Source organism: Meles meles, chromosome 12, assembly GCF_922984935.1.
Source record: "Meles meles chromosome 12, mMelMel3.1 paternal haplotype, whole genome shotgun sequence".
NCBI classification, from domain to species: domain Eukaryota; kingdom Metazoa; phylum Chordata; class Mammalia; order Carnivora; family Mustelidae; genus Meles; species Meles meles.
The window spans coordinates 48,725,905-48,740,033 of NC_060077.1; the positions used below are offsets into that span (position 1 = coordinate 48,725,905).

The 14,129-nt window shown below is 40.2% G+C and overlaps 1 protein-coding gene across 2 annotated transcripts in view; it reads left to right on the top strand.

Annotated features, from left to right (window-relative positions):
- The window catches only part of TTC39C (tetratricopeptide repeat domain 39C), a 106,810-nt gene extending 94,183 nt beyond the window's left edge, over nucleotides 1-12,627 (top strand). The window contains exons 9-14 of one of the 2 annotated variants that reach the window (XM_046024711.1): nucleotides 356-465; nucleotides 1,469-1,592; nucleotides 6,209-6,306; nucleotides 7,360-7,464; nucleotides 8,735-8,773; nucleotides 9,557-12,627. In XM_046024711.1, the coding sequence (XP_045880667.1) occupies nucleotides 356-465; nucleotides 1,469-1,592; nucleotides 6,209-6,306; nucleotides 7,360-7,464; nucleotides 8,735-8,773; nucleotides 9,557-9,646 (566 nt within the window). In that variant the 3' untranslated portion in view covers nucleotides 9,647-12,627. The remainder of the gene's footprint in view (nucleotides 1-355; nucleotides 466-1,468; nucleotides 1,593-6,208; nucleotides 6,307-7,359; nucleotides 7,465-8,734; nucleotides 8,774-9,556) is intronic. The other variant, XM_046024712.1, reaches the window with a different exon arrangement.
- The last annotated feature ends 1,502 nt before the right edge of the window (nucleotides 12,628-14,129 follow it).

The following is a 14,129-nucleotide window of genomic DNA, read 5'->3' on the forward strand; positions in this document are numbered from 1 at the left end:
TCTTCCTTCTTTTATTCCACTTTCTGAGCATGTGGGCTCCAGCTAGACTGTATACTGTGACAATAGCTGGGAATTATATCTCATCCGAAACTAGAGCCCAACAAGAGGACTAAGACTGTGGTCTTCCTTTATGTCCCCGCAAAGCTCTGGGAACCCAGTTAGGCGGGAAATAGTTGTTGAATCAGTGGTGTGACAGTCAACAGGATGGTGTAGGCCTTTGTGTAACAGTCTTTAAAAATATGTGCTCCCATTTTTGCTTTGGTAACGTTTTCCAAGTACCATCAACCTCGGTGTCTTTCCATGATACCTCCCTGCACCCCCGATACTTAAGGAGTGCAACAATGGTTTCTTACAGTTTGTCAGGGAGCCACCGGTGACGTGGATGGGGCACAGATAGTCTTCAGAGAAGTTCAGAAACTCTTCAAAAGGAAAAACAACCAGATTGAACAGTTCTCAGTGAAAAAGGTATGTTGGAGTCTCTGGGTCCAGTGTGGTGTTTACAATGAGCGTCCGTAACTGACACCATCTCAGACAAGTTTGAGGAAATCCTAATCCCAGCCAATGACTGACTGGCCATGTAGAATGGGCTTCACCACCGGGGAGAAAATATACTCCCGTGGTCCCACGTCTCCTCTGATTGGAGAATGCTTGCTTTGCTGCATGTAATTAAAGGAGTTATTTGTTTGAGTGGGTAGATGCATTACAGACCATGCAGAGCTAATGGGCCTATCTGGAGAGGGAAAGCATTGTCTAAAGAGTTAAGTGATTTTAGAAGAATAGAAATGGGCAGAAGCTAGGCAAGAGATCTAGACTATTGGTTGTCAATCTAGTGAGCACATCACATTTTGACCTAATAACAGAAGTATGCTTCAGATTTACCAGCAGAAAGGGCCCAGCACTGTAGGGATAAAGTTCCTAATTTATTCTGTCTACACCTTTAAAGAATCAAAGTTAGCCAAATTTGTAGTTACATGTAGAATCTGTAGGTTACATGACAACTTGTCATATCCTGAATTTTTGCATGATTTTAGTTTGTTTCTAATGAACAAACATTAATGACTTAGTTTGAACACAAACTAGATTGTAATATGGAATGCCCCCGAGACTACTGGAACTAAGGAGAAAATTAAAAAGTCAGTAAAACCATAACTAAAAGGTATCTAGTGTTACATTTTCCATGTAAACCTGTCCATTATTCTCACTCAGCTTTTACAAATTCCTTTGATTTAAGCTGAAATGAATCTAGTTTGCTCCCCAGATCTGCAATAGATTGCAGATCTACCAATCCATTAAAAATTAGAAAGCAAACAAATTTTTGAGAGAGAGAGAGATGTTCTCATGTTTAGCTTTGTTGGAGGAGGTTGTTCACGTCAAACACGAACCATGCATTTTTGGCTATCTCCAAAGTATATGTTTTTATTTGAATTTGTTGGCACAAACTTAGCCTGATCCTTCTAACCGCTTGCAGGCAGAGAGATTTCGGAAGCAGGCTCCGACCAAAGCACTGTGTGTGCTGGCCTCCATTGAAGTGTTGTACCTGTGGAAAGCCCTTCCCAACTGCTCCCTCCCCAACCTGCAGAGGATGAGTCAAGGTAAAAACAAAGTGATTCACCTGGTTCCTTCGGTGTCTCATTAACGTCACCTGATTCATAGAGGGCAGATCTGTCGTTCTTGGAGGGATGGTGTAGTGATGAAGGACGGTGGGTGGCTTAGGTGATAGGTGTGGGCAGCGCAGGAGTGTGCGGACACGTTTGCATTGTTAGCAGCATGCGGGGAGGCACACAGACTCCAGGCGTCGCTGATTCTGTGGCCCTGGGGGTTGCTGAAAGCATACATTTTTTTCCCAACAATAGCCCTTTGTTTGATATAGGTTTGATTCACAGGTATTAACATGCACAGATACTGAGTGTAAAGTTCTTTGAGTTTTGGCAAATACGTACATGCTGTCCTCCACCAGCACCACGGTGAAGATCCGGAATGTTTCCACTAGCCTTGTAACTTCCCCTGGGCACTTTCTGGGTGCCCCTCCCCCTCGAAGGCAGCCACAGTTCTGACTTGTCCCTCCACAGATTAGTTTTGCCCGTCCTTGAACTTCATGTAAGTTCAGACCATGTGTACTTTTTATTGCTTGGCTTCCGTTGTCCAGCGTAGGCTCCGTGGGAGTGATGTGTGTTGCCGCTGGTGTCCGTGGTCGATGCCTTTGACTCTCTGAGTGGCCCTCTGTCCTGTGGCTCCATCTGTACCACTGTGTGTCTATTCTTTCTCCGAGGAATGAACATTTGATTTGTTTCTGGGTTTTGAGCTATCCTGAGCAAAGCTGCTACGCTAAGTAGACAACATAAGTGTACTTGTCTTTTCTGCAGACATCCCATGCTCATTTCTCTGGAGTAAATACCTAGGAATGTAACTAGAAGCCTAGATTTTTTCATTCATGTATTTAAAAAAAAAAATAGGGCCAGGGCACTCATGTCTCAGTTGGTTAAGTATCTGACTTCAGCTCAGGTCATGATTGCTGTATGGGTCCTGGTATCAAGCCCTGTGTTAGGCTCTGTGCTCAGTTGGGAGTCTCCTTCTCCTGTGCGCCTGCCCCTCACCCGTGCGCTCGCGCTCTCTCTCTATCTCTCTCCCAAATAAATAAAATCTGAAAAAAAAAAAAGAAAAGAAAAGAAAAGAAAACCATAGGACCTAGGTTATAGTAGTGTCTTCATAAGTCATTTTTATTATAGCAGTTAGGAGAAGTTCACAGGAAGAATAAACTACATCTTTAAATAAAATAAAGCTTTATTGGTGATTAAAGAAACATCATAGCATTTTTTAAAGACTTAATGGCAGACATTGGATGCTGTCTAACCTGGCAAATTGTTTAGTTTGCTCTATCCTGCTTTCTACATAAGTAGGAAAGACAGACAATATCGTCAGAGCCATTTTATGCATGAAGAGACTAACGCTCAGAAGAGCTCGGTGACATGGCCAGCTCCCATCTGGACAGGTGTCCCTCCCTGCCCCTGGTCTGACGACAGCTCAGTGAGTAGCTTTCCTACAGCTTCATCTTCTGGGAGCGTTGCGAGATTTACGTCCTGTAGCTAGAAGCATGATTGCACCATGAGACCGTTCGGTCGAAATAATGCATACATCCAGAAGAATGGTTTTATAGAAATATATCCTTATTCACACACATGCTGCCCTTTTCCAAAAGAGACTTAATACTGATATTTGGACTTACTCAAAACTAGTTAGTCATTGAAGGAAATTTGTCAGATTTCTGTATAATCACACTTTTGGATCAATATAGAATTATCCATTGTATCACATACTTTTATCATCAGACTTCCTTGCAGGCACCTTTTGCTTATTTCCAAAAAAAAAAAAAGTTCCCCCCTCAAAAGTAAAAAAGCTTTTGTCAGTGTTGATATTCCAGAGATCAAAGCAATACAACTCCAAAATAAGTTGTGTGCAGAGGCCCTGTAATTAGAGTGTGTAGCCCTCCCAAGGGGGATTGGTTGAAAGAAAATTTTCTTGGATGCGTAAGTTCTGCTATGTCCATTGCAAAAGGATATGCATAATTTTAAACCCATCCCTAGTTGTTGACGCAAGTCTGGAATGTCTACGAATGTCTACGAATGTCTAACTCAAAGGAACAATACAGAACTTTAAATGTTTTTTGTAATGCATAAATACAAGATCCTGTAGAGAGAATTCAGACACAAATGCAAATATAAAATAGGCTATAATCAGCAGGCACAAGAACAATTATCACTTAATGTGACGAAATGTTCTCAGGACCCCTTTCCAGGTATCAAAATAAATAGCAAAGATGTGGTCATGGGGAAAGGGAGGCTCTTGAGTAAATGTGATTTAATTCTTTAATATCTTTGTTAAAGATTAGTGCAGTTTTGAGATCGATTAATTAGCTTCTGTCATTCCCCAGTGTTAAGCAGTAATGATCCAAATCTCTTCAGCTGTGTAGAGTACAGAGCAGATCTTTATAGAGAAATAGTGAGTTCCAGAAAAAACTGGTAGTCCGATTAAATGCCCCTCCCCAGCTTCTCCCAAGTCCCCATTTGCAGCTCCCTCCCCACAGTACATGTGGTTGGATTCACACATAGTCCTTCCCCCACCCACCCTCATGCACTGCATTCTTCCTTTGCATTGTAAAGATGTTTCTGTATGTTCTCAGCACAGCACCCAGAGTGATCCTATTAAACAAAGTCCCATGTCATTTTACAGCTAGAATCCTCTCTGGTTTCGTCTTATTTAAAGTAAATGTCTAAGTCCATTCAGTAAATGTCCAAGGCCTCCAGTGTTCTGTGATCTGTCCACCAGCCGCCCCTCTTCCCCACCCTATTGCCTCTCACTGCCCTCCCCCCTTGCTTACCAGGCTCTCGTCCTACTTCTTAGTGTTCTTGAGCACACCAGGCACATGCCGACCCCGGTGCCTTTGCACTTTCTCTTCTTTCTACCTGCAAATGTTCTTCTAAATATCCACATGGCTCCTTCACTCATTTCCTTCAGGTCTTTAGTCAAATATCACCTTTACATTGAGGCTTAAATTGGTACCTTTCTGACACACATGCATACCTCCATCCCCCTTCCTGACTTAATTTTTTACCTTAGCACTGACACTTCTTCAACATATGTTTTGTTTGTTTGTTTTACCAGTTTGTCCTTTGTATCATCTAGCTTTTCCACGAAATGTTAGTTTTTTAAGGGCAGGGATTGCTTCTAGTTTGTCACTGCTGTATTCCAAGCACCTAGAACTGCCTAGCACATAGTCGATTTTCAGTAAATATGGAATGAACACATGACCTTTGTTCCTGTTTCTTTGATACTGTTGCCTTAAAATCTTTTTTTAAAGTTTTGTTTAGAGGGGGTTGGGGCAGGGGGAGAAGAGAATCTTAAGTGGATTCTGTGCTGAGCGCAGAGCCAGACACAGGGCTCCATCCCTTGAGTCTGAGATTGTGACCTGAGCTGAAACCAAGAGTCGGACACTTAACTAACTGCACCGTCCAGGCACCCCCCAAGGTCTTTTTATGTGGAGGTGTTCCCAGCCTAGCGGTTTGAGACAACTCCTACTTCTGTAGGTTCAGACTCTGTTGTTCACAGTTACCTTGTTGCTACTCTGCCAACTCTGATTGTTCTGGAACTTAGAACATTTTGTGTGTATATAAATATACATGCATCTGTACACACACACGCATATGATTGCGCGGATACATCTATGTACGTATGTATGTGTATGTGTCTGTAAAACCTTACCAAATCTCAGGGTCTCTGGTGGTCCGTAGAAACAACTACTTCCTTTCCTGCTCTGTTGGCTCCACTGTTTCCAATTTCCATTTTTCTCACATCCTTGGAAAACTCTCTGAACCTCCTCCCCCACATGTGCGCGTCCTGCCCAGGAGTTGGCAAGCTTCTTGAAGTGGGGGATCACATCTGAGCCCCCCTCTGTGGCCGGTGCAGGGCGTCAGTACAGATTTGGAGGTGCCCACTGTATGGCTTAGGACATTAATATGGAGGTGTTTTGAAGTATTTTTTAGAGTAGTTTTAGGTTCAGAGCAAAACTGAGCAGAAAAATGGGACTTTCCATCTGTCACACCCTTCCTTCCCCCCTGTGCTCAGTCTCCCCGGCTGCCAGCATCCCCCACCCGGTCGCTGGATTGGCTATAGCGGGTGAGCCAACACTGACACGTCATTAGGTGCAGTTTTCCACACTGGGGCCATTCTTTGTTTGGTACATTCCATGTGATTTGACACATGTGTAGTGACATGTGTCCACTCTTATAGGTAGTATCATACCAAATAGTTTCACTGTTCTAAAATCCTTCTGTCCTCCATCTGTTCCTCCCCACCCCTACCCAGACCTCTGACGACCACTGATCTTTTGTATTGCCTCCGTAATTTTGCCTTATCCAGAATGTCATATAGTTGGAATCACATAGTACATAACCTTTCCAGATTGGTTTCTTGTTCTTAGTAACAATAGGAGGTAATGTCGAATCTTCCTGTTGCTGTGACGTTTGATATCTTTGCTTTCCTTTGAATAAGGATATTCACAGCCGGATGAGGAACAGGAGCCTTCTGAGAGCCAGTGGGCGGGATCATGAACTGTGACTCAGTCACTGAACAATGAAACACTTAACTCTTGGTGGTATTTAAGAGATTAAGAGACCGAATATGCTTCTTCTTGCTGTTTTCACTTCTCTTTAAGCTTGCCACGCGGTGGATGATTTATCTGTCGTCGGATTAAAGTATTTGCTTCTTGGTGCCATACACAAATGCCTAGGAAACTCAGAAGATGCTGTTCAGGTAAACCATTCATGCTGCTGTCGCTTAGGAAAAAGCAAAATGAGAAATGTATTCAGCAGAGCCACACCTCCCACTGCAGCCAGAGCTTCATCACCACACTGATTCAGGTCATTGCAGATGCCAGAAGTTGATGGTGCATCCTACTTCTTAATGTAACTCCAGATTCTTAGAATACTTCTTTACAGACAGGCTTCTTTTCTGCCACTAGCTTTGTATTAAGATGACAGCCTCAGAGGAGAAGGAAATGAGGATGCAGACAGTTTTAAAGGGACAGAATGAAGCTTCATAGTTAGAGAAATACAAAAATGATCAGGTGTGCCCCGTGTTCACCTTTCTTGTCTCTGCAACGGCAAATGACGGACGCAGCCCTGGAGGTGAGGTCTAGAAGTGTGCTCATTCTTCGGGGTACACGGTATATGGAAAAGAGCGATTCATTATTTTCAAATATAGTTGGAAGGATTTTTCTGAGGTTTTTGTGTGGTTGGCTGTTTTGAAGTTTACCCCAGTATTCTTTTGATTACTTTTTGAAAGAGTTTATGTGCAGTAGTAGAGGCCTTTGACTTTTAAATCCTAGGGAATTGATGCCCTTGTATTAAATTTTTAAATTTTACACTGTGAGGTCATCATAGTTATTATATGGCTCTGAATGGCCTGTTTTGGATCACATGCTTAGGTATCAGCAAGACGCATACTAAGGGATGGTTCTTGGCTTGTGGGCTTTCTGTTTTCAGTACTAAAATGATAGGTTCAGACTTGGAGATGTAGATAAAAATGTTTTTGCAGCACCATCAGCAGAGGCTAGTGTATCAGCTGGAAAAACAAGCAGCACAAATTGGGCTGACTGCTGGGTGGCAGAGCCTTGGAGGTGTAAGCGAGGAGGGGACTTCTGAGAGACGGATGAGGAAGGATGGGAAGAAAGAAAGATGCAAAGAAAAAAGAAAATCTGGTGTAGAGTACAGAAATAAGAGTAATCCCCCTTTCTACCTCCTGAAGATGTGATGAAACTTAAGTAGGGAAATGAGTTAATTCTGATACCACTTGTATTACTTTCAGTTCTTCCAGCGAGCTGTTAAAGATGAGTTGTGTCGTCAGAATAACTTATACGTTCAGCCATATGCCTGCTATGAACTTGGCTGTCTTCTGTTAGACAAACCAGAGGTAAGATCTTACGTAGTTGCTTAAGTGATGTTCCTCAGTCCCCCCAAAAATGTGCAACTGAGCAGGCACAAAGCATCCGTCCTTCATTTCAAGTCAATTGATTGAACATAGTGGGGTTGTTTTTGGTTTGGTTTTCCTTGATTTCATGTAGGATAAATCCAAGAAGCTACTAATCTTGTCTTACTGTGTTGAAGGAAGTAACTTCTTCTCTGGAATTAGAAGTATAAATGTAACTTTTTGGAGCCATACTCATTTGAGGGGAAAGTCATTGCCTTTTTTAGGATGGTATGACATGGTGTGGTGTGGCTTATACAGAAGAACTTCGAGTTGCATTATGGTTCCAGTTCTCTGTTTAACTCAGTGTGGGATGCTTAACCCCATACCTTCCTCCTCATAATATAAAACAGGATTAAAAGTACCTGCCATGCCAAGTTAATAAGAGATTATGGTGAGATTAATGAGGGCGATGTGATGATTGCTTCAAAAAATTTTGGAATATCATAAATTTATGTTGACATTTACTTTGCGTATTTAAGTACACTGGGGCAGTTTTGTTAAAAAAAAAAGCTACTGGATTTGCTTGATACTTTCTTTTAGAAGTTCAGTTACATAATACTACCTTTATAAAATTCTAATTTTTATTAAGTTCAATTCCACTTTCAAATATATGGACTTCCTAAAAGTTGAGCTACATCAACAGAAACATGATTCTAGCCTAACCCTTAAACAGGTATCCTAGCTCACCAAAGATAGACTTTTGATTGGAAGTCTTTTTATTTGAAATTCTCATTTTACCAAAATAGAAGAAGGTGTTTAGTGACTTTTGGTAGAAAAACCTAACACTATATTCTTTATTTTAAGAAAATTTGTACTCTTAAGGCAGCCTTAAGATACATACTTAAAATATGACAAGGATGGTCTGTTTCTTGAAAACTAAAGTTGATGCCTTCAAAAGGAGATCTAACTTACTGAGGTCAAGTAAACTTTTTAATTGTCATCAATTGTAGGTTATTCAGTAAAATCTTAAGCTATTTCTAAGTTGTTCTCTCTTACAGAATAGTGAGGATTATGCATAGTTACTTAACAGTGCCTTGATAAGAATTTATAAGCATCATTAAAGAAAAATGGAATCATTAAACTTGAATGAGCAGCTGACTCACCTCTGTGTCTACTGAGAATTGCTTTAATTAACCTGTCCTCTTATAGCATTTTCTGCTTGAGTATGTATCAGTGTAGATATTAAGAGATAATGTTTTTCTTACATTCATAGACCGTAGCAAGAGGCAGAACTCTACTTCTTCAAGCAAAGGTAAAAATACTGTACCTACTACCTCTTTCCAGGGGGCTTCTTGCCCTCTATTGTGTCGTCTTGAGTCTGAATTCAAGAAGCTTTGTTAGATGATTGTTCTGATGGATATTTCTGCAAAGTAAAAGTAATAACTAATTGATTCAATGATCACTTGATTTTTTTTTTCTTTTAAGATTTATTTATTCTGGAGAGAGAGATCAAGAGCATGGGAGAGAGAGTGGGAGGGAAGGGGCAGAAGGAGAGGAGGGAGAGAGAATTTAGAGCAGATTCCTTGCTGAATGTGAAGCTCAGAGCAGGACTTGATCTCACAACCCTGAGATCATGACCTGAGCCAAAACCAATAGTCGGATACCCCACCGACTGAGCCACCCAGGCGCCCCATGATCACTTGATTTTTAAGTGAAATTTACCGGTCTCCTAAAAAACTCATGAAATTGCCCATCCTGCTTTATAAACACACTTCTTGTTTGAGTGGGAAAATAGCTTTCATTTTCATAACTACAGGCTTGAGTGAAGAATTTCTAACAGCAATTTGCTTGAGCACGATTTAAGACTACCGTTTCAGGGATAATATGAAGAAAAATTTCCAGAGACGTCATTAATGACATTCCCCTGGATGTTAAACATGATCCCAAAGTTTGAGGTTTTAGGGAATAACAAAGTCGACTGGATGGGAAGCCGTTGGTAGGAGTTTTAGGGGTTTTACATTGGGACGCACCAAGCCGTGTGGTCACAGAAAGCTTAGCTAAGAGAGTCCATAAACCTCTTTCTTTGGTCCTACAGGAGGATTTCTCTGGCTACGACTTTGAAAACAGATTGCATGTTCGCATCCATGCTGCTCTGGCCTCTCTGAGGGAATTAGTGCCTCAGTGACGACACGGGGTTCCTGCTCTGTCCCTCCCCACCAGGTTCTGCACTTTAAAATAAAAGCAAGAGGACACAGCTCTTCTGAAGATCAGCTTTTCTTCTGAAAACCACCTGTGCCAGGGACACACTTTCCTAGTTAGGCTGACATATTCAAGATCTCCTCTTTTAAACACATAGCTAAGAAGTAATGATAATGATGATCCTAGTAATTATAACTAACCACCTGGGGAGAGGGCTAAGTGACCTTGTTCATACATTTTAGTTTTGTGATTTATTATTTTTAAAATAAAATCAAACTAAATATTCAACCTGTGATCTTCTAGGAACGCCTACCTTAAGCACACATCTGACTGGGTACGCTAGGAGGTACCTGTAAAATTATCAACAGTATTATGACATAGCATTTATATTGTGTTTTGAAAAAAAAATAAAAGTGCTTTCTAGTGTTTTACTTTATCCTTTAACCTGTGAGTAGCACAGCACAGATATTCTTATCACCATTGTCTAGACAATGAAACTCAGGCACAAAAAGGCAAATTGACTTGTCCCATTTGATGATTCCTGTTAGCAGTGGAGTGATGACTAGAACGCGGATCTCCTGATCACAGATAGAATATTTTTGTTTAAAAAATGTTAATAACCCAGAATTTTGTTTCCTTATTAAAACACAAATGCTCTTCAGCTGATGTTGTGTCATCAAAAAATGCTTTTCTTCAGATTGTCCACAAAATGTTTCAGAGTAATGAACACTTTTTTTCCTTTGAAAGCCAACCAGGTAGGCCTACTAGATAGTTTTACAACCAAAAGTAGAACTATTTTGCTAGTGTATTAGAAAGCCTAGTCTATAGGCTAGATAAATAATACCTACATCTTAGGAGTTTCCTTTTCTTTGTGATAAATTGTCTAATTACCAGCTTTTGGAAGTCTTTTAACAAATTTCTCGAAAAGGTTATTCTTGAGTGAACATAGGGGGTTTTTTTTGCCTCAGAATATTTGCTGGTGAAGGGTTTGCTGGGCTGTTTGTTGCCAGGGTTTAATCATTTTCTCCTCAGCTCAGGTTATTCTGTATAAGGAGTCCAGAGTTAATTTTTAATCCTTCATCGCTAATTTTTTGTCATTTAATTTACCTCTTTGTCCAGTACTGCACACCTGTGGTTTGGAAGAGTCTAAATACCTCAGCCACTTAAGAATTTCTGCCATAGTCGTGTGACTAACTTGGCTCAGGCTTAAGGTTAGACTTTTTTAAAATTTATATTGAGTTACAGAGTATCATCTTGGGGTGTCATTTACATATCCTTTTAGCTGAAGCATATTCTCCTGTGATGTTAATACTTTAATATTTCTTTTCCAAATAAAACATAGGAGGAGCAGCTAGAATGTTGACAGCTTTAATCTACTTAGTCTGGTTTTGAGGGAATGATACTTTCCTTGAAAGAATTAATTATCCCTCACTGACTTTGACTAAACTATATTCATGATTCCTTACTTCCAAAATGTTTATTCACGTTGACTTTCTTTCTGGTGTGAATCCTGCATGGATTTTTGACACTAGCCAGAGAGAAAAGGTTGCTATCTTACATTCAGTGAATGAGTCGATCCAGAAGCCACGTAGATGCTTTCTGAAGAGAAAAATTGGTGTTAAAAATATTGGATACCTAATCTCATCAAGGCTTAAGGGAAGAAGTTATGAATCGGTAAAATACGGCTCTTGGCCATTTTGTTCTCTTAGGCTATAGCATATGAGGCAAACTTCCCAGTTATGATTGTAGAGCATTCTGAATTAGGAAGTTCTTGGTTCAGTTCGTACTTAGTTGAATTTTCAGTTCAAATATTGTTTGAACTACTATTTACTACTCAAAGATTACATAAAGCCCCGTACTTTAAAATAAAAAGTGATTCCTATCCTAACTGCTGTAAAAATTTGTTTGTATCTCTCCAGAAAGATTGCAGGATTTCAAATAACCAGTTCACTGAATAGACAACTTTACCATATCCCTTTAATAGAGAGTAGGTTTGATTATAAACTGTCTCCTGCATTTGGTACAGGACAGCCCCTGTGGTTTATGTGTGTTAGCAGCGTAGTAGAGTATGGAGATGGGGTAGATGATGATTCTGAAGTCTCCAAAATAACCAAACCACAGTGCAGGCGCACGGTACCATTAGATTGACGGAAATCTGAGTACACTTTTGAGTAATTCAGGACCTTTTTCTGGCCTGCGTGCCATGAGTTATCCAACCTGTGAACTGTGATCTGCCTGGAAACTTAGCTTGGTGTAAACTGCTCTTTACCCCTCGCGGATGAAGAAAATAATCATATAACCCGAACGGTTTGCATCTGTGTGTGGTTTGTCGGCATCATGCACTCCTTCCCCATTCTCTTCCACAGATCTTCTCATTTATGAGTGTCAAATGTATTTTTGTATTAGATTTTGCCTATGGTGGAAGACATCTCTAATGTATATTTATGTACTCTGAACACATTATGATCTGACACACTTTGGAGGCATGGTCTAATAATATATGTACCTTTGTGGTTAAAATATTTAAGATTTTTTAAAATTAGGTTAGGTGTCTTTTGATTTTCACACACAGTAGCTAAGTATATGACCAAGTGAAGAAGTATTCCAGATATCAGAAAAGTAGGAATTTGTTGTTGCATATACTACAAGTCGATTATTTATGGAATTTGCACTTTTAAACTTCTGCCAACTAAAAGGACAGTGCCTATCTGATTTCTGGAATACACACACGTGTGTATTTCTTTGCTGTATAACTTTCTTAGTTGATTGCTTCCTTAAGCAAATGGTAGTGGCAAGTATACAAATATGGCTTTGCACCTATGAAGATACACATTCAGTCATGATGTATTGTTTGGTATTTCTTATATTTTTTAGAATACTGTTGGTGGTATGTTTTGTAGAAAAAAAATTGTTAAGCTCAGATCATCCTAAGACACCTAGTAGAGGGAGGAGACTTAGAAGCTAGGAGACTTAGAAGCTAGGAAAAGGACAGCAGGGGGTGGGGTGGGTGCAGGAGAATGGGAAGTGGGTCCGTAGAAGATGTGCCCCTTCTTCAGTGAAGTGTAAATCCCCCAGTGCACATTGTACTTGGCTTTCTTGTGAAAACCAGTAAGGGGTTTGAGTTGTAGCTCCTAGTTGCCGGGGAATATTATAACCTGGGTGAGCTCACTTTCTCCAAACACAGGCCTGTGGTTTACGAATTCTAGTTTTATACATTAACCGTCTTTTGAGACTCTGATTCTGTAGGTACTAGGTAAGGCTTAGGAAGGCTTTTTAGCAAGCTCCTAAAAATAATTCTAATTCAGGTGGTATAAATTAGAGAAACACTGCCCTACGTTACCTTTCGTTAAGTGTTTATTTTTTTTAAAGATTTTATTTATTCACTTGAGAGAGCACAAGCAGGGAAAGGAAGAAGCAGACACCCTGCTGAGCTGGGAACCGGAAGTGGGGCTGAATCCCAGGAACTGGAGATGGTGACCCGAGTTGAAGGCACATGCTTAACCATCTGAGCCATGAGCCATCCAGGCTCCCTGCCAGCTGAGATTCAAAGAAGGATGTAGTCAGGTAAAAATGGACTAAATGAGATTTGAATTATGCAGAGGCCCCACCAGGAACCTTGAACTTCCATAAAGTAAGGGTGAGGAGCAGGGAGCAATGGAAAACAAAGTAGATTTGCATTTTGCCTTTAGATCCTTAGTGACAGGAAGGAAAGACAAGAAGATTGTAAAACCAGATGAAATCATTAGTTCTAGAAATCAAAGCAGCAAATGGTGGTTTGAAAAATTTTGGTTAAATGTTTTCACTGTAAAAATTTACATTTCAGAGGGACTTGGACAAAACAGTTATTGAAGAAATGTGGAAAGAGTAAGGACTTGACATGAGTCTCAGATATTCTGTACAGTACCTAACACCTGTGTGTCCAAGATGGCCTGTCAAGGTTCAGCTACATAAGCGTAAATGTCTCTTAATTCCCAAAGATACCATAAATGGGGTTTGTACTTAGGGGGTTTTAGTAGGTCATTTTCTATCTTTGATGGTTAAATATATTGTGAACCATCAGAAATCATGACAGCTTCATTTCACTTTTCTCTACCAAAGTGGGGCTGGAGGGTAGTGATGGACCAAAAAAAAAAAAAAAAAAAAAAAAGTGCCATCTGCAGACCTGTCATCACACTCAAAATCTAAAATTAGCTTTTCTCCTTTTAAAATATAATCTTCATGAGAAGAGGGAGCCTGCCACATAAGGGGCATTCAGTAATTATTATATGGATGAATTAATATCTGTAGGAAGTGCTCTGTGCAGCATAGGTATAGACCAGAGCCTCAGCATTAACTATTTTAAAGAACTCTGGAAGCCTTAACTGTTTGAGTTTAAAAAAAAAAAAAAAGTTTTATCAGATGGATGCCCTGAAGATATTATTTCATGGTTGATTTCCAGCGGTTCTTGTTTTTTAAATATATGAAAACGG